This window comes from Hypanus sabinus, chromosome 5, assembly GCF_030144855.1.
Source record: "Hypanus sabinus isolate sHypSab1 chromosome 5, sHypSab1.hap1, whole genome shotgun sequence".
Lineage (NCBI taxonomy): Eukaryota > Metazoa > Chordata > Chondrichthyes > Myliobatiformes > Dasyatidae > Hypanus > Hypanus sabinus.
The window spans coordinates 45,111,410-45,137,280 of NC_082710.1; the positions used below are offsets into that span (position 1 = coordinate 45,111,410).

The 25,871-nt window shown below is 43.0% G+C and overlaps 1 protein-coding gene across 1 annotated transcript; it reads right to left on the reverse strand.

The window, feature by feature from the left end:
* Nucleotides 1-1,301: 1,301 nt before the first annotated feature.
* On the reverse strand, nt 1,302-25,871 carry LOC132394745 (cryptic protein-like). Its single transcript, XM_059971159.1, has 6 exons — nt 25,744-25,871; nt 13,564-13,610; nt 13,307-13,477; nt 10,219-10,333; nt 10,011-10,123; nt 1,302-2,982 (listed from the first exon to the last, which is right to left on the reverse strand). Exons 1-6 carry the CDS (start codon nt 25,869-25,871, stop codon nt 2,861-2,863), a joined length of 696 nt encoding a protein of 231 aa, XP_059827142.1. The 3' UTR covers nt 1,302-2,860.

The window sequence follows — 25,871 nt, forward strand, 5'->3', positions numbered from 1 at the left end:
ATGTGACAAATAAAACTAACCTTCAAAAAGCTGTTATGGAAATTTTAGAAGGAAAGGACTTCAAGCTGTTTTTTTTAAACCATGGCCTTTAACTCAGCCCTCACAAAATCAAAGGAAACACTCCCTTTATTGTCCAAGTTCATTCTTCTGAATGACGCCTGGGTTTGGCCTCCCGCCTCAAACGCAGGGAGCTGCTCAAATTATAATTGATTGTAAATAGTTAGTTTCAGAGCGACCCCACCCTCAACTGAAAAATAATTCAGTTGCAACTCACTTAAACAAGATGTAGTGCTAACATAACTAATGGGAGTTTCACAACACACGCTGGTGATAAAAACAACCTGATTCTAATTTTTTTTTTCCCTGATTTGTGTGAGAGGCACCTAGGCTCAAGACTTTCTTTGTGCTGTGTATCTTGGCATTCACTACCTACAGGCCCATGACTGTAGAGTTTCTAATACACTGTACTTAAGACCAAGGTTGATATTTGGCATTGGAAAATCAAGGTTTAGTCATCTTTGGGGGAAAATCTCAAACACAGCAATTTTATTGAATGGCACAGCAGACTAAAGGGGCTGCAGGATATTAATGCTTCATTTTCACATTGTGAGATCATATCAAACATTTTCCAGGCATTTAACATCATGGGGATGGTATTGGAAAGATCCTCAACCCCAGGTGGAAAGTACAATGCAAGTTCATGCCAACAAAACAAGCTTCTGGAAGAACTTGGTGAGTCAGGCAGCTGTAGAGGGAAATAAGAGTCAATGTCTTGAGTCATTCCCCCATTTCTTCTCTGCTACATCAATGACTCTTCAATGCTGATACGCCTGGGCAGAGCCTATCTAGTTCATCAACTTCACTACCCTCTTCCACACTGCCCCTGAATTCACTTGGACCATTTCCAACACTTTGCTCCCCTTCCTTGATCTGACTGCATCTCAGGAGAGATATGGTATAAAATCTACAGCTGTTCTCTGACCTGTTGATTTCCTCCAGTTGTTTGTTTGTGCTCCAGATTTCAGCACCTGCAGTCCCTTGCATTTCGGGTAAAATGTTGTATTGTAGTGCTGATGGAGTAACAGGCTTGTTCCCAAGCAAGGAACTGCATTGGAACACAAGCCAAGCTCAAAATCTTAAATAGAAAGCAAGTTCTCACCAAATGAGAACTGTCAATAAACAGCCTTGCACTAGGTGGCAGTACAACTCGCTGATTATTCCCCTTTATACATCAAGTCAAAACTGAATTACTGCTTACAAAGCAGAGACGCAATATTTCCAGCAGAATCAGGTTTATTGTCACTAACACATGTCCTGAAGTTTACTGCTTTGTGACTACAGTACAGGACAAAAATATTACAAGTTACAAAAAGTTCAAGAGGAATTGCAAAGTAGCCTTCATGTGTTCTGTTTCAAGAAAAGCAGTAAGTAGTGGGACAGAAAAGCTGATCAAAAGTTACAGATCTATAATGAAAACAAATATCCAATTCTGATTCAATCAAACAGCAAACTACCTGAAATGTTTAAATTCAATATTGAGTCAAATGCTACATCCTGCCCAGGAAGATGAGGTGATCCTTAAGCTAACAGTAGATGTAATCATAAAATTAAAGTGACAGGCAATAGGAAACTTAGGTGTTACAGCCAATGGTCACCCAATCTGTATTTGGTTTCTCCATTGTAGAGATCTCCACAACACTTTTCAAATACTGATTGGAAGAACAGGTGAACTGTTGCAATCCAGAGGACAATGATGGTTCCTGAACCCAAAACAAAGATAATTGAAAAGGAGTGATTGGTGGAGAAGCACATCAAGAAGTCACAAAGGGAATGATCTCTGCAGAACACTGAAAGGAAAGACATGTCTAGTGCCGGAATCTTGTTAAAAGTGTTGGAAGTTGTAAGCAATTATTCACTGAATGCAAAGGATGGTGGGGACAGAAAATGAGAACTAGAGGAACTATCCTAGGACTAATTGGGCAGGGAGATTGAGAGCAGACACGTGGGAAAGAGGCTACACAAATATTCTAAATTATAGCAAGGAAACTCAGTGTGCAGGAAGAAACTCAGTTGTGCGAAAAGGTTTATAGATCAGAAACAGCTTGGAGAAAGAAGTAGTCCTTACCGCAGACATGGTGAGGGGTAGAGTAATCAAGGCATCTGTGGGGGTCTCTGCTGTCAGTCACAAACAATTGCAAAATGGAGAAAGATCAGGAAAATGGAAGATTATGGAATAATTTTACTTAGCTCATTTATTGATTCACTGAACAAGAGAGCCATAATTGTAAAAATGCTTTATCACAAAACTGATATTTAAAAGAATTTATTTAATCCAATAATAGCTAATAAAAACTGTCAAAGGCATTACCAGTTACAGAGCAAGAGCACTATTAAAACTAGACTATTGTCTGTAATAAAACAGAGGATCAGACAGCAGTACAGAAAATGTAGATGACCATTACACAAATCATAGAAGTGCACAGGAAATTATTAACTTAGCACACACCCAAGCCAAGCATACAATATTCTTGCAGCTCCATTCTCTATCAGGATGAAGATCTCAAAACAAAAAGCAAACTGCACTGATAATCAGTGAAGTAGTTGGCTCCATGTTGGGGAATGGGATCAATTCACAAAACAATTTATTGGCTAGCTCCTCTATAGAATCTATCTGCCTGTATTGTGCTTCCATGGGCCTGGAGTTGCAAAGGTGCTTCTAAAGGTATTTCTTAAGGAAGGTCAGCTGTGCCAGGTACTGGTGGATATCCAGCTTCCAGGACAAGGGAAGCTTCAAATGAAATAATAGCTCTCCAAGCAGATTATTTTTTTAAAAAGTTAAATAAATTTTCCAGTCATAAAATTACAGCCCAAGTATTACAAAAGAACAAAATACAGATAGCAGGTACTGTATTAGTGGCAGCCTTGAAGCATCAGCAGTCAGCATATCATAACTTTCATCCAGATGCCCATCCTCATCTGCATCTGAAGAATAAAAGGAAATCAAATATTAGGCAAGAGTTTTTGGAATTCTTAAGGAAGAATGCTTCCTGCACAAGACAGGTATCAATTATAAACATCTGTTAAAAAAAGAGACAGGGTTTTAATTACTAGCATAAACCTCTGATATTTACATGGAAATGAGTCAAGTAGGGCCATTTCCTCAACAATGAAAAACTCTGAAATTATGCATACAGAGTGCTTCTGTTTGATGGAAGGTGGTCAAAGCTCAGCTTTGAATAATTCATTCACACTAAATTTAAGCAATTAACTTGCAGAACAGGATTTTCTTTAAATTGAAAGTAGTGACGTCCTGCTCCACATAATTTCCCTTCCCCCTTCTATTATATTAGTTACAAGGTTTCACAATTCCCCTCTTCAAAAATCTACCATTCACCTCAAAACAAAAACTACCTTTACTCCCTAAATCACTGACTTCCTTCCACAAATCCTTGAATGTCAGAAAAATAAAACTGCAGGTGCCGAAAATACCCAGTAGGCCAGAATGGATCTGTTACGAGAAACAAGTATGTCTCATTCAAGATGTCTCATTGACCTGAAACCATACTTTCTCGAGGGGTACTGCCCAACCACGAGTCTGCAGCATTCTCTAATTTTAGGTCTTTGAACATGCTGCAGCCAGTTTAAAATCTCCACCCATCTTTTCTCTTTAAAGGCCACTGTTAGAAGAACATGCTGATCCTTCTGCTCTTATTTTCAGACTAATACTATTGATTCCAACACCTTCTGGAAATGTTCTTTATTCAGGTAGATGAGCAGCCTCCTGCCCAAATATAATCAGATTGCAGGTTACTTTTAGCCAGGCAAGGACGTGGTAACTTGATTTAATTCTGCTTCCAGTAAAGAGAATAGATTTGGAAACTGAAATATCGGGGGGCAGTGGTCTGGGAAAAAAATTGACAACTAAAAGCTACTGTAAATCTTTGTCTGCCAGATGTACTCAGTCAGGTTTGGAAGAGAGATGTGCCAAGAATTCATCCACGATTCCTGCCATTTCTCATCTCAATGTAGTCCTTCAACAACATAAACATATATCATGTCACATGATAATCAGCTTCAATCCTTGCAGAAGTGTGCCCAAACCATCACTTTTAATCCTTGCCACAACTTTCATTCCCCAGCCATCAATTCCATCACCCTTCCTGGCAACCAAAACCAGATTGGACTGCATGCAAACATCAGCTTTGACTCAAAAAATTAGCAATTACTTATTTGTTCCACTGCCCCCCCCCCCCCAAATAAGTTTAACTTACAACAAGCTCTTTCCAAATCATCCCAAGCATATTGGCCTATATTAGCTCCTATATCAATTTCAATTTTTAGATGCCATTGTTACAAACTCTAGATTGCATCACAATTACCCAACTCTAATATACTTAATAGAACGTTGAGTCCCTGTGCTCAGCCACCATCTTAAAAAAAATCACTAAAGACCCTATAACAATCACAAATCTCTTTCCAAAATTTGTCTGTCTGTATATCTTCCTTAAACTTACGAGTTTAACCACACTTTTAGCCATCTATCCATCTCTTCACATTAATCATTACTGATCAGGATTCCCAAATTATTTTTTTAAATGACCCAAAACATACAGATGGTTTCGCCAAGTATAAAATCTACCCAAGCACCAAGTTAACTACCTTCAGACATGGCATTTATATCATCTGGTATGGGTCTCCTTACTTACCATAGGAAAGTCGCGACAGAGGTATAGTATCACAAATCCCACTTCTCGTGTTCTAGAGAATTGCCAGGGTGGGTGGGGTGGAGTTGAAGATAATTGAAAACCCAGAATCTTTTAAGATTCTTACAACAGGTTGCTGATCGTCATTACTTGCAGAAAGACAGACTCCATGAAACATCATTAGACTACCATGATCTCTACAAATTTGTACTACAGGGTAGATTTAGCCATAACAAAAATAAATTCCTTTATAAAATGCCGCCTGGCCTGCAGTGTTCCTGCTTTGTGTGTGTTGGCTTCTATGTCGTCATAATAAACACCAAGTTACATCGATTTTGAGTTTCAAATTGAAGGAAAAGTCAACAACGTCTATATACATAGCAAGTAATGCAAAAAGTCCTATCAATGCATAATGGGATAAAGGAAACCAATCTTCTTTAATGACAAACAGGAGAAAATCTGCAAATGCTGGAAATCCAAGCAACACACACAAAATGCTGGAGGAACTCAGCAGGCCAGGCAGTATCTATGGAAAAAAGTACAGTTGATGTTTCAGGCCGAGGCCCTTCAGGAGGACTGGAGAAAAGATGGTGAGTAGAGTTAAAAGGTGGGGGAGAGGAAAGAGAAACGAGATGATCGGTGAGGGGGAGCGACGAAGTGAAGAGCTGGGAAGTTGATTGGTGAAAGAGATAAAGGGCTGGAGAAGGGTGAATCTAATAGGATAGAAGGCCATGGAAGAAAGAAAAGGGGGTTAGTGAGGGAGGTGGTATAGGGGCAGGTGTAGCACTCGGTCTGCTTACAAGGATAAGGGCCAGGAGGGAGATCAGTGGGAGGGATCTGTGAACGAGGGAGTTGTGTAGGGAGTGATCCTTACGGAAAGCAGGAAGTTGTGGGGGGGGGGGGGGGAAATAGAAAGATGTGCTTGGTGGTGGGATCCCGTTGGAGATAATGGAAATTGAGGAGGGTTATATGCTGGACAAGGATGCTGGTGGGGTGGTAGTTGAGGACAAGAGGAACCCTATCCCTGGTAGGGTGGCGGGGGGCTGGGGTGCCTGGACTGCTGAGCTCTTCCAGCATTTTGTGTGGCAATTTTCTTTAATGGTGGGATGGCAGAGATAAGTTAAAATTGTCACAGCTACTTCCAGCAATGCATCTGTTCTACGGTATCACAAGGTGGTAAAATGTAGTGGTTTAATACTTTATAGCACCTGAGGGAATTACGATCGACGATTGGTGTGATCAACTACTCAAATTCTCCAAACGTTTCCAAGCAACACTGGTTACCAGTGCACTGCATTTGGGTAATGAAGAAACATGGGACAAGTTAAAGGATACTTGTGGGGGGGGCGAGTGAGGCCTGGGCCTGACATCCCGCTCATCCAGGGAAAGTGCCTCTCCTTTCTCGGGGTAGTGATTGCCGTGTGGTCACTGTCTGGCTTGCTAGGCAGGAGGCCACTGCAAATGGCCTCTCCTACACTACAGCGCCTGTAGCAACACTTTCCCATCAGTGCTCCCCATTTCCACTGAGCTCGCTACGTCATGGCATGACCGAGTGTCCGGCGGTATAACTAGATGGGTAGGCTGGGCTCGTTAGCTTTGGTTGGCAGCCAGTCTAAGAGGAGGACAACTCTGACACCAAACCCAGGCAGGTGGGGCTCGTCAGCCTTGTCAGGACATCCACCTAGGAGAAGGACACTCCGATGTAACTCCTATGACCCAAGGACCTCGCTGTCACCGTCCCAGCTTGTTAGGCTATGGCAGATGAACCCTGGGTGTAAAGGGTGGGGCCAGTACTGCGCACACTTCACCTAGAAAAAACTATCGCTCAAGCCGAAGGACATGCCCACGTCTATGACTGCAGCAGATGTGGGCAGCCCCCTTCCTAAATCTTCGTTTACAAAGGCAAGCCATGAGTGATGACTGTGAAACACAAAATAGAGTACATTTATACTGTACTCACAGCCTTCCAGTCCCTTAAAGGATGTTCTTATGTATTCAATAGGGCTTTCAGCCAAAAAGGACAACACAGTTAAGGTCAAACCCATTGACAGTTATCCAAACTCAACTGTGTTGGCTATCTAAGTCTGAGAGACATACAGCATGGAAATGTCCTTGGGCCCAATTAACCCATGTCAAGCTAGCAAGTCATAAATGCTTATTTGGCCCATACCCCTCAATTTCTCCTACCCTCATCTAAATATTTTTTAAATATAAATGTTGCTTATGTGCCCAGCTTCTGCTTTTCTAAAAGTAATAATCTGTTCATGTAAACTAAATGTAATTCATTTGAATTACAATAAGTTTGTTTCAATGCATTCATAACAGGCACATCCTTCAGTAGGAATCTCATTCAAATTCAAAGTCAGCGGTAGAAGAAATTGAACCATGATTTATTCAGTACTGCGCCAGATTGTTCATATACAAGATGTACAAAGATTAGTTACACGAAATGGTCCAATACCAGAAAGGTCCTTACAGAAGAGTTCAATAATCCATTACAAACCCATGCCCTTTTACATAGAACATATACAGCACAGTACAGGCACTTTGGCCCACAATGTTACTCTAATATCCCCCTTGAACTTCCCACTTCTTGCCTTAAAGCCATGTCCTCTTGTACTGAGCAGTGGTGCCCTGGGGAAGAGGTGCTGGCTGTCCACTCTATTTATCCCTCTTAATATCTTGTTACCTCTATCATGTCTCCTCCCATCCTCTTCCTCTCCAAAGAGTAAAGCCCCAGCTCCCTCAATCTCTGATCATAATGCATACTTTCTAAACCAGGCAGCACCCTAGTAAATCTCCTTTGTACTCTTTCCAATGCTTCCACATCCTTCCTATAGTGAGACGACCAGAACTGAACACAGTACTCCAAGTGTGGCCTAACAAGAGTTTTATACAGCTGCATCATTGCCCCACGACTCTTAAACTCTGTCCTTCGACTTATGAAAGCTAACACACCATAAGCTTTCTTAACTACCCTATCTACCTGTGAGACAATTTTCAGGGATCTGTGGACATGTACCCCCACCAGATCCCTCTGCTCCTCCACACTACCAAGTATCCTGCCATTTACTTTGTACTCTGCCTTGGATTTTGTCCTTCCAAAGTGTACCACCTCACACTTCTCTAGGTTGAACTCCATCTGCCACTTCTCAGCCCACTTCTGCATCCTATCAATGTCTCTCTGCAATCTTCAACAATCCTGTACACCATCCATAACACCACCAACCTTTGTGCTGTCTGCAAACTTGCAAACCCACCCTTCTACCCCCACATCCAAGTCATTAATAAAAATCACGAGAAGTAGAGGTCCCAGAACCGATCCTTGTGGAACACCACGAGTCACAACCTTCCAATCTGAATGTACTCCCTCCACCACAACCCTCTGCTTTCTGCAGGCAAGCCAATTCTGAATCCACCTGGCCAAACATCCCCGGATCCCATGCCTTCTGACTTTCTGAATAAGCCTATCATGTGGAATCTTGTCAAATGCTTTACTAAAATCCATGCAGATCACATCCACTGCACTACCTTCATCTATATGCCTGGTCACCTCCTCAAAGAACTCTATCAGGCTTGTTAGACACTATCTGCCCTTCACAAAGCCATGCTGAATATCCCTGATCAGTCCATGATTCTCTAAATGCCTATAGATCCTATCTCTAAGAATCTTTTCCAACAGCTTTCCCACAACAGACATAAGGCTCACTGGTTTACCTGGACTATCCCTAATACCTTTTTTGAACAAGGGGACAACATTTGCTTCCCTCCAATCCTCCAGTACCATTCCCATGGACAACGAGGACATAAAGATCCTAGCCAGAGGCTCACCAGTCTCCTCCCTTGCCTTGTGGAGCAGCCTGGGGAATATTCCATCATTATCCATCCTAATGTATTTTAACAACTCCAACACCTCCTCTCCCTTAATATCAACATGCTCCAGAACATCAACTTCACTCATATTGTCCTCAACGTCATCAAGTTCCCTCTCATTGGTGAATACCAAAGAGAAATATTCATTAAGGACCTCTGTCAGTTTCACAGCCTCCAGGCACATCTTCCCACCTTTATCTCTAATCGGTCCTACCTTCACTCCTGTCATCCTTTTGTTCTTCACATAATTGAAGAATGCTTTGGGGTTTTCCTTTACCCTACTCGCCAAGGTCTTCTCATGACCCTTCCTTGCTTTCCTCAGCCCCTTCTTAAGCTCCTTTCTTGCTACTTTATATTCCTGAATAGACCCATCTGATCCTTGCTTCCTAAACCCCATGTATGCTATGCTCTTCCACCTGACTGGATTTTCCAGCTCACTTGTCACCCATGGTTCCTTCACCCTACCATTCTTCATCTTCCTCACCTGGACAAATCTATCCCTAACATCCTGCAAGAGATCCCTAAACGTCAACCACATGTCTATAGTACATTTCCCTGCAAAAACATCATCCCAATTCACACCTGCAAGTTCTAGCCTTATAACCTCATAATTTGCCCTTCCCCAATTAAAAATTTTCCTGTCCTCTCTGATTCTATCCTTTTCCATGATAATGCTAAAGGCCAGGGAGCGGTGGTCACTGTCCCCCAGATGCTCACCCATTGGGAGATCTGTGACCTGACCCAGTTCATTACCTAATACTAGATCCAGTATGGCATTTCCCCCTAGTCAGCCTGTCAACATACTGTCACTGGAATTCATCCTGGACATGCTTAAACTCTGCTCTGTCTAAACCATTTCCAACACCTTTGTGTATATACGTGTGTTGTTGATGGCAAGCAGGCTGGTGCTGGTGATTTATTGGCAGTTTAGACTACCTATTGTAGGGCCTTCCTGTCCACTGCATCTGTAGAACGACACAGGCATGGATGTGCAAAATTCAGACCTTTCCACCCTCTTCAAAAAGTAGAGGTGTTGGTGAGCTTTCCTGACTGTGTAGGATGTGAGAGGTCGATCCGCACTCCCAGGCGTGTGGAGCTGCTTGCGGTTTCCACTACTCTGCCGCCGATGTAGAGTGGGGGTGGGTGGAGGGTATGAATGGTACGAGTTCTCCTGAAGTTAATACCCATCTCTTTTGTCTTATTGACATTAAGAGGTTATTTGCCTGGCACCTGGCCTTGAGCTCTTCCCCCTCTTTTCTATAGACAGTCTTATTATTGTTGGTATGAACCCCAGCACTGTCATGTCACTGGCAAACTCATGCTTGGCTGTGAAGTCATTTGTGAGCAGAGTACAGCAATGAATGCCTCAGCTCTAGACCAAATACATCAGACGACAGCTTTCAGAATGGTGACAGCTTGATCCTGAATACTTACCACAGTTCTCAACCTTTCCAAATACCTCTAGGCAGTGAAGATTTCCGTAGCTGCATATACACCAGGTACAATGCTTTAACACCCACTGGCCATCCACAAATCTGCCACAGCTTCTACCCAAGAGAGCAATATAACAAAGTAATTAATGTTACTACTAAACAAAGTTGAGGAAGGAAATAGAACACAGCCAAGGGGTATATTTTCTTACTTGCGACTCTCATCCAGTTCGCAATATCTGCCAATGAAGGGAGGAGGACATGCACAGAAGCTGCCCAAGATGCAGGTCCCACCATTATTGCAACAACTCCTGTTTAAGGTCTTACCTGGAACAAACCGAAAATCAAGTCAATTGTCATTTTGACCATAAACTGCTGGTACAGTACACAGTAAAAACAAAACAACATTCCTCCAGGACCCTGGTGAAACACAAAACTACATAAAGTGCACAAAACACTGCAGGGTAGTACAATAATTATATAATCAAGACTATAGGCACAGTAGAGGACAAATTTCAATACAATAATAAATGATGTAGATGTCTATCTGGACTATGAGTTTTGAGGAGTCTGATAGCTTGGGGGAAGAAATTGCTGCACAGTCTGGTCGTGAGAGCCCGAATGTTTTGGTACCTTTTGCCAGACGGCAGGAGGGAGAAGAGTTTGTGTGAGGGGTGTGTGGGGTCCTTCACAATGCTGATAGCTTTGTGGGTGCAGCATGTGTGTAAATGTCCGTGATGGCGGGAAGAGAGACCCCAATGATCTTCTCAGCTGACCTCACTACCTGCTGCAGGGTCTTGCGATCCGAGATGGTGCAATTCCCAAAGCTGTAAGCTGACTCATCATTCTTGCTGATGAGACCCACCACGGTTATGTTACTGGCGAACTTGATGATGTGATTCAAACTGTGTATTGCTTCACAGTCATGGGTCAGCAGAGTGAACAGCAGTGGACTGAGCACGCAACCCTGGGGAGCCCCCGTGCTCAGTGTGATGGTGTTGGAGATGCTGCTCCCAATCCGGACTGACTGAGGTCTCCCAGTCAGGAAGTCTAGGATCCAGTTGCAGAGGGAGGTGTTCAGGCCCAGCAGTTTCAGCTTTCCAATCAGGTGCTAAGGAATGATTGTGCTGAACTGAAATCTATGAACAGCATTTGAACATACTTGTCTTTTTTGTCCAGGTGGGTGAGGGCCAGGTGGAGGGTGGTGGCGATGGCATCACCTGTTGAGCAGTTGGGACGATACATGAACTGCAGGGGGTCCAGTGAAGGGGGCAGCAGGGTCTTTATGTGCTTCATGACGAGCCTTTTGAAACACTTCATGATGGTGGATGTGAGAGCAACGGGACGGTAATTGTTGAAACAGGACACTGAAGACTTCTTCGGCATGGGGACAATGGTGGCGGCTTTGAAGCACGTTGGAACGATGGCGCTGCTCGGGAAGATGTCGAAGATGTCAGTGAGAACATCTACTAGCTCGTCTGCACATCCTCTGAGCACTCTACCAGGAATATTGTCTGGTCCAGCAGCCTTCCATGGGTTGACCCTGCATAGAGTTTTCCTCATGTCGGCCATAGTAAGTCACAGCACCTGGTCATTGGGAGGAGGAGTGGCCTTCCTCGCCACCACGTCATTTTCTGCCTCAAAACGAGTGTAGAAGTTGTTCAGCGCATCTGGGAGGGAGGCATCACCAGCACAGGCAGGTGATGTTGTCCTGATGTTGGTGATGTCCTGAATGCCCTTCCACATGAGCATTCAGAATATCACCAACCATGGGCAAAAATAATGTAGAGAGCTTTCAAGTCCTTCAGTTCAGTCCTTCCTGGAAACATCAAAAAAGCTGCACTGATTTGAAGCCAAAATTGTTTATTTGCTTTATAAATCGACAATAAATTTTGCTTTGGGATTATTCTGGGGGAATAACTCTTGTATTAGATTCAGAAACCCCATGCAGCCAAAGAAAAGTTTAGCAGCATTTCCCCAGTAACTTTGCACAGGATTTAAAAAAAAGTTTTTATTTGAAACTACAAGACTGGAAGAATTCTGTTAGCTGTGAACCGCCAATTTGCCTAGCTTGCTAGGAACGTTCAAGATTGTTCAAGGCAACACACAGAGAATGCTGGAGGAACTCAGTAGTACAGGCGGCATCTTTGGAAAAGAGTAAACAGTCGACATTTCAGGACGAGACTCACGAGGGGTCTCAGTCAGAAACATCGACTACTCTTTTCCACAGATGCTCCCTGATCTGCCAAGTTCCTCCAGCAGTTTGTGTGTGCTGCTTTGGATTTCAGCACCTGTAGATTTTTTTTGTATTCAGGATCGTTTAATGCCATTTCCAGTACACAAGTGTACTGTGTATGAATGAATGAATGAAGTAATTGTTAACAAACAAGAGAAAATCTACAGATGCCGAAGCTGGAGGGACTCAGCAGGTCAGGCAGCATCTATGGAAAAGAGTACAGTCGATGTTTCAGGCCGAGATCCTTCAGCAGGATCTGACACAGCACGCACACACAAAAAAAAGGAATGGCAAAATGAAAAGTTCTCCTGGCTCTGAAGTAACCCGTAGATCGTGCTGTGTTAGCATTGCTGCCACACAGTTCCATTAGCTCGGGTTCAACCCTGGCCCACAGTTTTATCTGCGCTAAGTTCATACATTCACCGTGACCACACAGGTTCCCTCCAGTTTGTTAGTCTCTCCCCCATGTAGCAAGCACTGGTGATAAGATGAGCATAAGGGAATGTTACTGGCAGCTATTTTCCAGGCAACAGGAGTAAAGGCTGAGGGATACACTCCCATTATTGGAAAGTGTGGTGCAGCGGGTATAAAAATGGCTACTATTAATTGTGTCCAGTGTAGCTGGGTGCTAGGAGAATCACAGATAGTTGGTGGTCATGAGAGAGAGTAGGTTACCCGGGAGGAGAGGGGAGAATGCGTCCGAGAATTGCTTTGAGTGCAGGTACAGTCTCAATGGGCCGAATAGCCTCGCGTGTTGTAAAATATGAAAGTTAAGGATGGACAGAAGTTTCGCTCCTGAACAGGATCGTGATTCAATCAACAACAAATCTCAAGGATTAAGGCGGCGAGTACTTTTAACTTGAAGCTTTTTTTTAAAAAGACGAATTTCAGCAATTTCACTATCAGGGTTCACACAGTTAGGACAACATACGACAGCGTCGGTTTTTAAAAAACAGACGGCAGCATTTTAATCATACACCTTTTGTCGACAATATCAAAACTACTTTTTGTACTGAAATAGCAACAAAAGTGCCAACGGAGCCCGAGACGAAGTGGTAACTTACTGTCCGTCAGCCCAAGGAAGCGAATGACATTGGCAGCGACCGAAGAGTTTGATCCGCGGCGTTTAATGTTGAGCTGCTTGAAATCAGTCAGAGAGTCGGGGCTTTGCCCAGGAGGTTTCTCAATATTGGATTTTGAAACTCGTTGGTCACAGGCCCCATCTCCTCCACAGCCTGGAACATCAAAAGGGAAAGCGTTTCATTCACCGAGTTTACCGAGAACCAGTTTCAGCCCAGTACAACGGCGCCCCTTCACCTACCGTTCTCAGATCCCGCAGCCAGAAAGTGGGGAAGAAAGAGGAGCAATCTGTAAAACAAGGGCAAGATAATTATCACAAAAGCAACTATGATATTTACTATATTTTATTACAAGATACACAGTCTTGCCTAATAACATCTGAAAAAGCCATGGACGCTAGTATTGTTTCCGAGGGGAAGTCTCTTCCTGACTGGAAGATAATGAACTGATTTGTGCTCCAGACCGATCCCATTAACAATTATCAGGTAATTTTCACCTCTACCTTCGCAGCGCGGAAACTTCAACAACATCCGCGAAATCAGATTAACGAGTGCAAATCAAATGCAGCAAATTAGCATTCGACACTTCTCAGTATTCCCAGCATGACATTCCGAACTTTGTAGCGACACAAAAAAAACCGGATCATGGGCTTATTTAAAGAATATTTTTCCCTTCATGCAAACAATTCATTCAACCTCGAACTTCAAATTGAAACTTCAAGGTGATTGTATTATGACACTTCTTTTCCCCATTTGCTTTCATGGGGCCTCTGAATAAAGATGAATGTTTGATTTGGGGATTTAAATTAAAATATGCAATCATTTGTTCGGCTGACAAATTAAATAAACAGTTTACGATTTAACTGCTATCCGACGTTGTAAATGCTAACCGCACTAAATATTGCCGGTCTAATTGCATTATGACACCTACCCGTTAACTTCCAGTTAAACAATTGCCACTTTCCTGTATCAAATTAATCAACAATGATTGCGATCTTCCAACTCTAGTCTCATAAAGTTGAACACCAGCGTTAGAAATGTTGGCTCCAGCTGGCATGGCCCAAATGCCAGAATCTAAGTTTTGACTTCTTTCTTACCTTTAAAATCTACCGCTGATCAATAACTCTTCATACGAATCATCAGTGTTATTTGTGTATGTCTGCACGACTGAAGTTACTCCTGTACTGCAAGTACCTATAGGAAAAGTAAGGAAACACTGGTAGCATGGGCACAAGCACAAGGGATTTTGCAGATGCTGGAAATCTTGAGAAACACACACAGTGCTGGAGGAATTCAGCAGCCAGGCAGTATAAATGGAGAGGAATAAACAGTCGGCTCTCTGACCAAGACTGGATGTGATAGGTGGAAGAGGTAAAGTTGATATCACGTTAAAGTACAGATGCTGGTTAATAGCGTATTTCACTATCTGATAAATTTTTTTTAATCCTTTTTTTCTTTACCAAACAGCTCCGGCTTTGGTAGTGGGTATAGATTTTTCTTCTATATAAAATAAAATTATTCATATTGCAGCATATGAATAATCGAATCTACATGAATATAGGGTCAGGAGTTCGTTAATGTGATTTAAATATAATGTATTTGGGATTATATCTTTCTTTTGTTTTATAATATGTATTTTCTTGCACTCTATTCTTCTAAATAGAAATTAATGAAAATATTGAAAAAAAGAAATATATTAGTACAAAAAGAGAGCAAAACTAATGAGGTAGTATGGTTTACTGTCTGTTCAGAAATCTTATGGTGGAGGGAAGAAGCTGTTCCTAAAATATTGAATGTGTGTCTTCAGACCTCCTTTCTGCAACTATTGACTGAGAATTTTACCAATGTCAGCCACAGAGCTATCTTAGCTAAAAGAGCAGTTAGGCGTGTACATTCCACAACAAGGGCTTATCTCCTGACATCCGAAAACATTTCCATTATCTACAAAGCATGTCAGTTAGCACAGTTGTGGAATGCTCTCTGCTTGTCTTGATGATGTGCATCTCCAATAACGTTCAATCTCCTCTCCATGAATTCAAACAGCCCTCCTGGCTGGTGAGCCATCCACACTCACCCTTCCACCATTTTGGTGTCCTGTCCACAATCTACAAAATCTTTGTTATGAATCAAAGATTATTGGGTGGACAGAAGAAAAGATTCAAGGATATCCTTCAAAAATGTTAGAAGCAAATCCAATTTAAATGACCCAAAAAGAGTTTTTCATCCCTCAAACCATCCACCTGTCAGTTCCGTCGACCATCCCCTGATTCATAGATTCTTTCGTGACAGAGTGAGGGTGGGTCCCACATTGGCCCCAATAGCCTTCTTGGAACCGTCAGAAGTGGACTGGAAGTAAGTCACCCTCAATCCTGCGGGACAACCAGAAGGAGAGATTGCAAGTGTAATCAAGTGTAATACATAGACAGATCTCCCAGCAAGACTGTATGCGAGTCGGTGCACAGGAATATTATTAGCTATAAGTTCCCTTCGAAGATGGATACCATCTTGTCTTGGAATGTTGGTCAGCAAATTTTCATCACTTGGATCCAAACACAAAATGCAGAAAGTAGAGCTGTGGTCAAGGTCAGATAGATCACTTCAGGTACAAATGCTGTGCTGAGGAGATGGAGAGTAAATTTGGACTGAGACGGAAAAAAATATATCTACAAAGAATTAGAATCCTAAACTTTGAACATGCAATTTCAATCAAGTACTTTATACACTGCAAAGTTGGTTAAGATGATGTCCTAGCCTGCAATCTGTTCTAGCTTGCATTCAGAGCAAGATATCAAAGGAGGGAGCTGAAATCAGAATTCCCTAAATGGAGAAGCTGGTTATTTGGTAAATCAATGCATCTGTGCAATCTGTTGCTGAGTACGCAAGGAGACAAATTCCTTTCTTTAATTTGACAGCCTCCATGAAGTATGGACTGCAATAGTGTCTATTACAGATGTACGAAAGCAAACCCACAGATCAGGTGTGGCAATGCGGCTGTTAGAAAATAGGATCCACTAATGCATTAACTAGCACTGATCCTATCATCAAAGGCAATAAATCTTTACTACTCTTCATCCACAATACTGATGTCTCTAATTGTTGATATGGTAGGCTCCCGGGCCCAGAGAATCCTTTCCTCTCCAAGACTTCAAAAGTGGTACCAGAACATTGAGGAGTACGGTGTTGGAACCTGCAACAAGGCTTCTAAAGTTGCACAGTGGTTTCCAGCAGCTCCTGGAAGGAGGGAGTGCCTCCTTTTTGCAGGTGCAGGTGTGCTTCGGTCTGCCTGTGCAGCTGACCCCAAAATTCCACTTTGTGAATGTGTGCAAGTGCATACTAGGGCAGATGATTCTGTCTGGACTCCTGCAATAAAGTTAGTGAGATGGACATACACATCTCAGGCACAGTCTGCACTGGGTCAGAGAGGAGCTGGGTCCTCATGCCTCAGTAATCTATCACCAACAAAATTCTGAGCCCCGACTATTGGATTAGAACTTCCTGATGTACAGATTATGGAAATCAACAAATAGGACCAAAACTCTGCTCTAAATATGAACTTTCAAACCATATTGTATTATTATTGTAGCATTTGTCTTGTGGCTAAAATAAATCCCCAAAGTACCCTTTACCTTATTATATATACTAGTCATCAGCAATAGACTGAACAAAGTGTTTAAACAACTCATAGATCTGATCAAAGCTCTGCAGTTTTTCTGCACCCAGACCACTTACATACACAGCTTCTGGATGAATCCATGATTCCCATATTGACTTTAATAATCATCTCAGAACCCACAAAACTGGATTGGAAGCAGGTCATGCTTGAATCCCAGGGACTGCTCAAGAAGAAAATATACTCCTTAGCAAATGAACAAACACAAAAAGCAGGAGGAGCTCAGCGGGTCAGGAAGCATCTATGGAGAGGAATCAACGGCCGACGCTCAGGTTGATATCCTTCATTAGGATTGGCAAAGAAGGGGGAGAAAGCCAGTAGAAGGTGGTGGGGTTCCACCTCTCACCTCCCAACTTCTTATTTCATCTTCCCTCCCCACGCACCATCCACCTCACCTGGTCTCACCTATCAGCAGCCAGCATGACTTCCTTCCCTTCCCCACCTTCCTTCTTTAGCTTCTGCCCCCTTCCTTTCAGATCCTGATGAAGACTCTTGACCCAAAATGTCGGTTGTTCACTCCCCTCCATAGATGCAGCCTGACCTGCTGAGCTCCTTCAGCATTTTGTGTGTTGCTCTGAATTTTCAGCATCTGCAGAATCTCTTGCGTTTATACTTAGCAAATTTAGGAGTCCATATCTAGAAACCATTCAGGGCTGATAAATAAAAGAGCCTAACTGTCCAATCCTGACTTTAAATGGTATTACCTCATCCCCTATTGAACACTTCCTGGGTGCCAACAGAAACTCTGAATAGAGAAGTAACATATGAGGGGTGATTGATAAATTTGTGGCCTAATGTAGAAGGAGTCAATTTTAGAAAACTTAGCATATTTATTTTTCAACATAGTCCCCTCCTACATTCACACACTTAGTCCAGCGGTCGTGGAGCATACGGATCTTGGACCTCCAGAAAGTGTCCACAGATGGGTGATTGATAAGTTCATGGCCTAAGGTAGACAGAGATGAGATATTAACTTCAAACTTTCTGCATAATCACTCAGAGTTGACCCTGCATATGCATGTAACAAAATTTGTATAACTCATCTCCTTCTACCTTAGGCCATGAACTTATCAATCACCCCAGCTGTTAACACTTTCTGGAGGTCCAAAATCCGTATACTCCACGACCACTGGACTAGGTGTGTAAATGTAGGAGGGGACTATGTTTAAAAATAAATGTGCTAGGTTTTCTAAAATTGACTCCTTCTACCTTAGGCCATGAACTTATTAATCACCCCTCATAAATACCATGCTACAATAGAATATTTGTTGGGTATCTTGTGATGAGTGAGACACCTCACCTCCTCACATACCAAAGTCTTTCAACATCAAAAATACACAAGTTCACTTACTTGCCTTGAAGAGTGCAGCCCCAATAACATTCAAGAGACTCAATACCTTTTGGGTTTAAGCAGTCCACCTGCATGACATCCCAACCTGAATACGCATTCCCTCCACCTGAAACTGTGGTGTGTACCATCTAGAAACACCTCCCAAAATGCACCGCAGTTACTTATCTGCATATCTGGGGGATGGTACCTCCTAAATTTGTGACCTCCAGAAGGAGAATGGGTTTAATAGATGGGAACACAAGATCCTGTAAGTTCAAGTCCTGACTTGGAAACACACTATCATTATTTTACTTTTACCATCACCTATACCTCACCAGAAGGATGACAACAGTTCTTCTTAATTAGAAGAGGAGAATAATGCTGGTCTAGCCAATGATACCCTTGTCCTGACAAATGATTAAATTAAAAGGAAATGAAACATCAATGTTTTACAATTCATTGGGAGGCTGAAGGTGAGCTGCCATTTTTGCAGACTTTGTAAATTAAGTAGTAATCTGAGGCAATTTGCAATTCATGGGCTCTCTTCTTGCGCCTGATTTCTGTGCTGCATGTTAATAATGTTGTGCACATTACATTTCCTGTTACTTTGGCAACAAATTTCAAGCCATTTGTCAAAGTAACTGAAAGGGAAAACTTGGGAATTTAATCTGCAGTGTTGCTATTTTTGCCTCTTGTTGTCTATCCTGTTCCTCTAGTACTTTTTGCTTAATTGATTAACAAGGTTGGCACAGAATAGAAACATCAGTACTGACTGACATTTTTGTTTCTGATTAAGAGGATCTCCTTTTATTTTTGCATTGTAGGGAGAGGTTTAAAGTGCATTTAATTCAATGCAAGAAATGTGACGGGTAAGGTGGATGAACTCTGGGTGAGCATTGGGTCTGGGCACTGGGATATTATAGCCATTAACTGGAATATGGCTGAGAGAAGGTCAGAACTGGCAGCTCAACTTTTCATGACACAGATGGTACCGGTGTGATAGAGGTGCTGTTATGAGAGGAAGAGGATTTGATTCTTGATGAAAGAGGACAATAATAATGGTCTTTATAGGTGATGTTTTTGGGGAATCCTCCAATGATCCCATATGTGTTGTGTATTTAATATTGTAAATATATAGTTTGAAATTCTTTAAACCAGACATTACTTACTGTGCTCACACCATTGATTACAGGAATGTGCTGAGAAAATTCAAACAGTGGTGGACACCCCAAGGTCAAAGGATGTGTCACAGTTGCAATCATTTTTTAGGATTTGTCAATGACTATAACAGGTTCCTGCTAAACCTGGCCACTGCGCTCCACCCCTTGAACTCACTACTACAGATCAGGAGGAAATGATCATGGGCAAAGCAGTGTGAGGTTGCTTTCTGAAAGGCAAAGGAAACGTTGAGCTCAGATATTGTACTCATCCAGTGAAGCTTGCCTGTGACACCACACCTTATGGTATAGGTGCAGTCATATCACATACTATGAGTGAAAGAAGTGAACGCCCCATAATAGCCTTTGCATCACCTTCCACTACCTGATGTACTACCAATAACTCCAAAAGACTGGCAGTAGAGTAAATACTGAAAGGCTTTTATTAGCAGTAAAATGGAGCACGTCCATGCTGGATGACTGTGGGAGGAGCAGAGACACAATCACCTTTATCCAGGGGTCTATGGGAGGAGCCACAGGAGCAGTCAGCAGAAGGCTGTGTCCAGACAGATGTACATGGTTTACCACATTACCGCTGCAGAGAAAAATTACACACTGGTTGGCAGAGGCCTCTGGCTACTCCTGAAGAAAGGTCCCTGCATTCGAATGATCTCTCCCTCCCTCAATGCTGATGGAGGATGGTGCCGGAGCAAGGTTTAATCAAAGCAGTTTGTGGAATGGACTCTAAGGTTCACAATATGATGTGCTTCTGGTTTCCGTTTTTTTTTGGTGCATTTTGGGCGATTTTGAATCAGAGCATCCTGCTGATAGCGAACACTGAGCCGAACTGAATATGCCTGGAATCTTTCAATTTTGTGTTTCATACTCATTTTTCACTCATTTTTATTTCTGTTGCCATTTGTGCAATTTGGTTTTTTTGTGTATGGGAGGGGTGGTATTTTTTCTCTGAATGGGTTCCATGGTTTTTCTTTGTTTCATGGCTGTCTGGGGGGAAGACAAATTTCTAGGTTGTACACTGCATACATACTTAAATGTAATTTGAACCTTTGAATATTTGAGTCTGGTTTGCAGTGCAAAATGTTTAAAAGTTCAAAGTAAGTTTATTATCAAAGTGCATATATGTCACCATATACAATCCTGAGATTTGTTTTCTTGCGGGCATGCTCAGTAAATCTAAGAACTGTATAGGAATCAATGAAAGACTGCACCCAACAGCGTGGACAAACAACTAATATAAAATAGGCAACAAACTGGGAAAATACAAGCTATAAAAAACATAATCACGATAAATAAATAAGCAAAAAGTATCAAGAACATGAGATGGAGTAATTGAAAATGAGTCCATAGGTTGTGGGAAACATTCAGTGATGGGGCAAGAGGTTGAACAAAACTATCCCCACTGGTTCAAGAGCCTGATGATTGAGGGGTAATAGCTGTTCCTGAACCTGGTGGTGTGAGTCATAAGGTTCCTCTACCTCCTTCCTGATGATTGAGGGGTAATAGCTGTTCCTGAACCTGGTGGTGTGAGTCATGAGGTTCCTTTACCTCCTTCCTGATGATTGAGGGGTAATAGCTGTTCCTGAACCTGGTGGTGTGAGTCATGAGGTTCCTTTACCTCCTTCCTGATGATTGAGGGGTAATAGCTGTTCCTGAACCTGGTGGTGTGAGTCATGAGGTTCCTTTACCTCCTTCCTGATGATTGAGGGGTAATAGCTGTTCCTGAACCTGGTGGTGTGAGTCATGAGGTTCCTTTACCTCCTTCCTGATGATTGAGGGGTAATAGCTGTTCCTGAACCTGGTGGTGTGAGTCATGAGGTTCCTTTACCTCCTTCCTGATGATTGAGGGGTAATAGCTGTTCCTGAACCTGGTGGTGTGAGTCATGAGGTTCCTTTACCTCCTAACTGATGATTGAGGGGTAATAGCTGTTCCTGAACCTGGTGGTGTGAGTCATGAGGTTCCTTTACCTCCTTCCTGATGATTGAGGGGTAATAGCTGTTCCTGAACCTGGTGGTGTGAGTCATGAGGTTCCTTTACCTCCTAACTGATGATTGAGGGGTAATAGCTGTTCCTGAACCTGGTGGTGTGAGTCATGAGGTTCCTTTACCTCCTTCCTGATGATTGAGGGGTAATAGCTGTTCCTGAACCTGGTGGTGTGAGTCATGAGGTTCCTCTACCTCCTTCCTGATGATTGAGGGGTAATAGCTGTTCCTGAACCTGGTGGTGTGAGTCATGAGGTTCCTTTACCTCCTTCCTGATGATTGAGGGGTAATAGCTGTTCCTGAACCTGGTGGTGTGAGTCCTGAGCCTCCTGTACCTTCTTACTGAAGGCAGCAGTGAGAAGAGAGCATGATCTGGGTGGTGGGTGTCCCTGATGATGGATACTGCTTTCTGCAGCAGTGTGCCATACATATGAGTTAAATGAAGGGAAGGCTCTACCCATGATGGACTGAGTCGTGTGTACTACTTTTTGTAGTATTTTTCCATTCAAGGACAATGGTGTTTCCATACCAGGCTGTGATACAACAAATATATTCTTCACTATAGATCTATAGGAGTTTGTCAAAGTATTAGATGTCATGCCGAATCTTTGCAAACTTCTAAGGAAGTAGAGACACTGCCATGCTTTCTTTGTAATTGCACTTATGTCCTGGGACCAGGACAAGTCCTCTGAAATGATAACACTGAGGAATTTAAAGTTACTGATCCTCCCCACCTCTGATCCCCTGATGAGGACTGGCTCATGGACCTCTGGTTTCATCGTCTTGAAGTCAATAATCAGCTCCTTGTTCTTACCGACATTGAGTGAGAGGTGGTTGTTGTGGCAACACTCAGCCAGGTTTTCAATCTCCCTCCCATATACTGATTTGTCATCATCTCTGATTTGGCTAACAACACTGTTGTTGGGTTTAGCCTCACAGTCATAAATGTAAGGCAAGTAAATCAGGCTTGTGGTGCAACTGTGCAGATGGAGATTATGGAGGATATGGTGTTGCCAATCTGACTGGGCTCAGAAAGTGAGAAAATCAAGGAGCCAATTTCACAAGGAGGTATTGAGGCCAAGGTCTTGAAACTTATTGATTAGTTTTGAGGGAATGATGGTATTGAGTGCTGAGCTGTAGTCAACAAAGAGCATCCTGATGTATTCAGCTTTGCTGTCCAGATGTTCCAGGACTGAGAGAAGAGCCAATGAGATGGCATCTGCTGTGGGCCTAGAATGATGGTCGGCCAACTGGAGAGGATTCAGGTTACTTTTCAGGCAGGAGTTGATGGGCCTCATCATTGTCTTCTCAAATCATTTCATCACAGTGAATGTAAGTGCCACTGGACAATAATCATTGAGGAAGGTTACCAAGTTCTTTTTAGGCACCAGTATGACTGAGGCCTGCCTGAAGCTGGTGTGTACCTTGGACTGCCAAAGTGAGAGGTTAAAGATCTCAGTGAATGTTCCAGCCAGTTGATCAGCACAGGTCTTTAGTACTTGGCCAGGTACGCTACCTGGGCCAGATGCTTTCTGTGGGTTCACTGTCCTGAAGGATGCTCTCACACTTACCTTCACTCACAAAATCACAGAGGCTTCTGGGGCTGTAGGATGTTGTGAAGATTCTTCCATGTTTTGTTGAAGGCAAGCATAGAAGGCATTGAGCTCATCTGGAAATGAAGCCCAGTTGTCACCAATGTCACTTGATCTCACTTTATAAGAGGTGAAAGCCGTGGCTGTCAGGCATCCTTCATCAATTCAAGTTTAGTCCAGAATTGGCACTTTGGCCATTAGAAGTTTTCTGGAGACTATACCTCGACCTCTTGTATCTTACTTGGTCACCAGATTTGAATACCTCTGGTCTGGCCTTTAGCAGATTGTGGATCTTCTGGTTCATCCAGGGGTTCTGGCTGGGGAAGACACTGAACAATTTTGTGGGAACATTCCAGTCTACGACTGTTTTTATGATGTCTGTGACAACTGTAGTATTTTTCAGATACACTGATGAGTCTCCTGTGACCCCCTCTTCATTGTCCTTATCTCTAGAGTCTTGTTCTTTAGCCTCTGCCTGTATGCAAGTAGGAGAAGGACAGCCAAGTTATCAGGTTTCCCAAAATGTGCTCTGGGCATGGAATGGTAACCATTCCTCATCATACTATAGCAGTAGTTTAATGTATTGGGAACTGTGGTGCTACAGGTTATATGCTGATGGTAATTAAGATGAGATATCTTCAAATAAACCTATATAGGACCTATATAAACCTATTTGCAGCTATATAGGACCCTGGTCAGACCCCACTTGGAGTACTGTGCTCAGTTCTGGTCGCCTCACTACAGGAAGGATGTGGAAACCATAGAAAGGGTGCAGAGGAGATTTACAAGGATGTTGCCTGGATTGGGGAGCATGCCTTATGAGAACAGGTTGAGTGAACTCGGCCTTTTCTCCTTGGAGCGACAGGGGATGAGGGGTGATCTGATAGAGGTGTACAAGATAATGGGAGGCATTGATCGTGTGGATAGTCAAAGGCCTTTCCCCAGGGCTGAAATGGCTAACATGAGAGAGCACAGTTTTAAGGTGCTTGGAAGTAGGTACAGAGGAGATATCAGTGGTAAGTTTTTTTACACAGAGAGTGGTGAGTCATGGAATGGGTTGCCAGTGGTGGCGAAGGAGGCGGAAGTGATAGGGTCTTTTAAGAGTCTCCTGGATGGCTACGTGGGGCTTAGAAAAATAGAGGGCTACGGGTAAAGCCTAGGTAGTTCTAAGGCAGGGACATGTTCGGCACAGTTTTGTGGGCCAAAGGGCCTGTATTCTGCTGTATGTTTTCTATGTTTCTTTGTTTTCTAAACCTGGTTGAAGTCCCTGACTATGATTTGAAATGCATCAGGTTGGGTTGTTTCTTGTTTGGTGATGGCAGCATGCAGTATGTCAAGTGCCTGATTACAGTTGGTCGATGCTTATACGTAAACTGCGATCAGGATCATGAAGGAGAACTCTCTTGGTAAATAGTTTGTTCAGCACTTGATCGTTAGGTGTCGCAGCTCAGTGGAAACACAAGTATGACAAAACTGCCACAGTGGAGCACCACAGAGAGTTTATCATGAAACGACCCGCCACCGTTTGCGTTTTCCAAGCCAGCAGTGTGGTCCAGCCAGTGTATTGAGACCAGTACTTGTATGGGAGAAAGCTCACCCTCATTTCTGATCATCAACCGCTCGTGTCTATTTTCAATCCACAGAAGGCTGTTCCACTAACAGTAGCTTCATGAATGCAGAGTTAGACTCTGTTTCTTGGAGGACGCAATTAAAAGATCAAACTTAAGAAGACAGCTAATCATGGAAACGCTGATGGAATGCTCTATTTACCTTTGGAAAAGGAAATACTTGATAAATTTACAGAAAAGGGGAATCCTCCTGGCATGTTCTCCCTAATGATGGAAATAAAATTCTTTTATTATGATGGAGATGATCCAAAGGGAAACCAGAAACGACCCCATACTGTCTCAGGTCTACATGGCAACCCAAAATGACTGGAATGTGCAGCAGAAATTCCAGTTCTCCCATTTTTACCACCACTGGGATGAACTTGCCCTTGACATGGGGTTGCCTTACGTGGAGATTAAGAGTTGTTCTACCACCCAAGCTGAGAGCTATAGTGTTGGAGGGGCTAGTACCGGTCATCTAGGCATGGTCAAAATAAAGCATTGTCTTTAAACTTTGTCTGATGGCTTGGGATACGTCAGCAGTTCAAGCAGTTTGCCTTACACTAGTTAGGATGCCAACAAGTCCGGAAGATGCCAGGAGTAGCACCTCTCCTGGGAATGGCCTTCATTGCCCAGGCAGAAGATTCATGTGGATTTTCCCAGACCATTCAGATGACACGAAGACTGGAAGAGTTGTGGATGGAGCTGCAGGTTGTCGAAGGTTACAAGAGGATATAGACAGTCTGCAGAGTTGGGCAGAAAAATGGCAGATGGAGTTCAATCCGGACAAGTGTGAGGTGATGCATCTTGGAAGGACAAACAAGAAGACTGAGTAAAGGATTAATGGTCAGTTACTTAAGAGTATGGATGAACAAAGGGACCTTGGGGTTCAAATCCATATATCCCTCAAGGTCACTGCGCAAGTTGATAGGGTAGTTAAGAAGGCCTATGGGATGCTAGGCTTCATTGTTATGATCCCAGCCCCCTCCTTTGTGAGAATCGCAAGAGCCCTAGAGAAGGGGGGGGTCAATGACCCAAGAGAAGAGAGAGATACATGCTGATTACCTCATTTCACGGCGAGGCAAAAGCTGGCGACTGTGGTCATTGTCTACAATGGAGACACCTTTGTGAATTGAGAACTGTATGAAGGGGGCAGGCTCAGCGACGCAACAGGAGGAGACACCATCACTCAT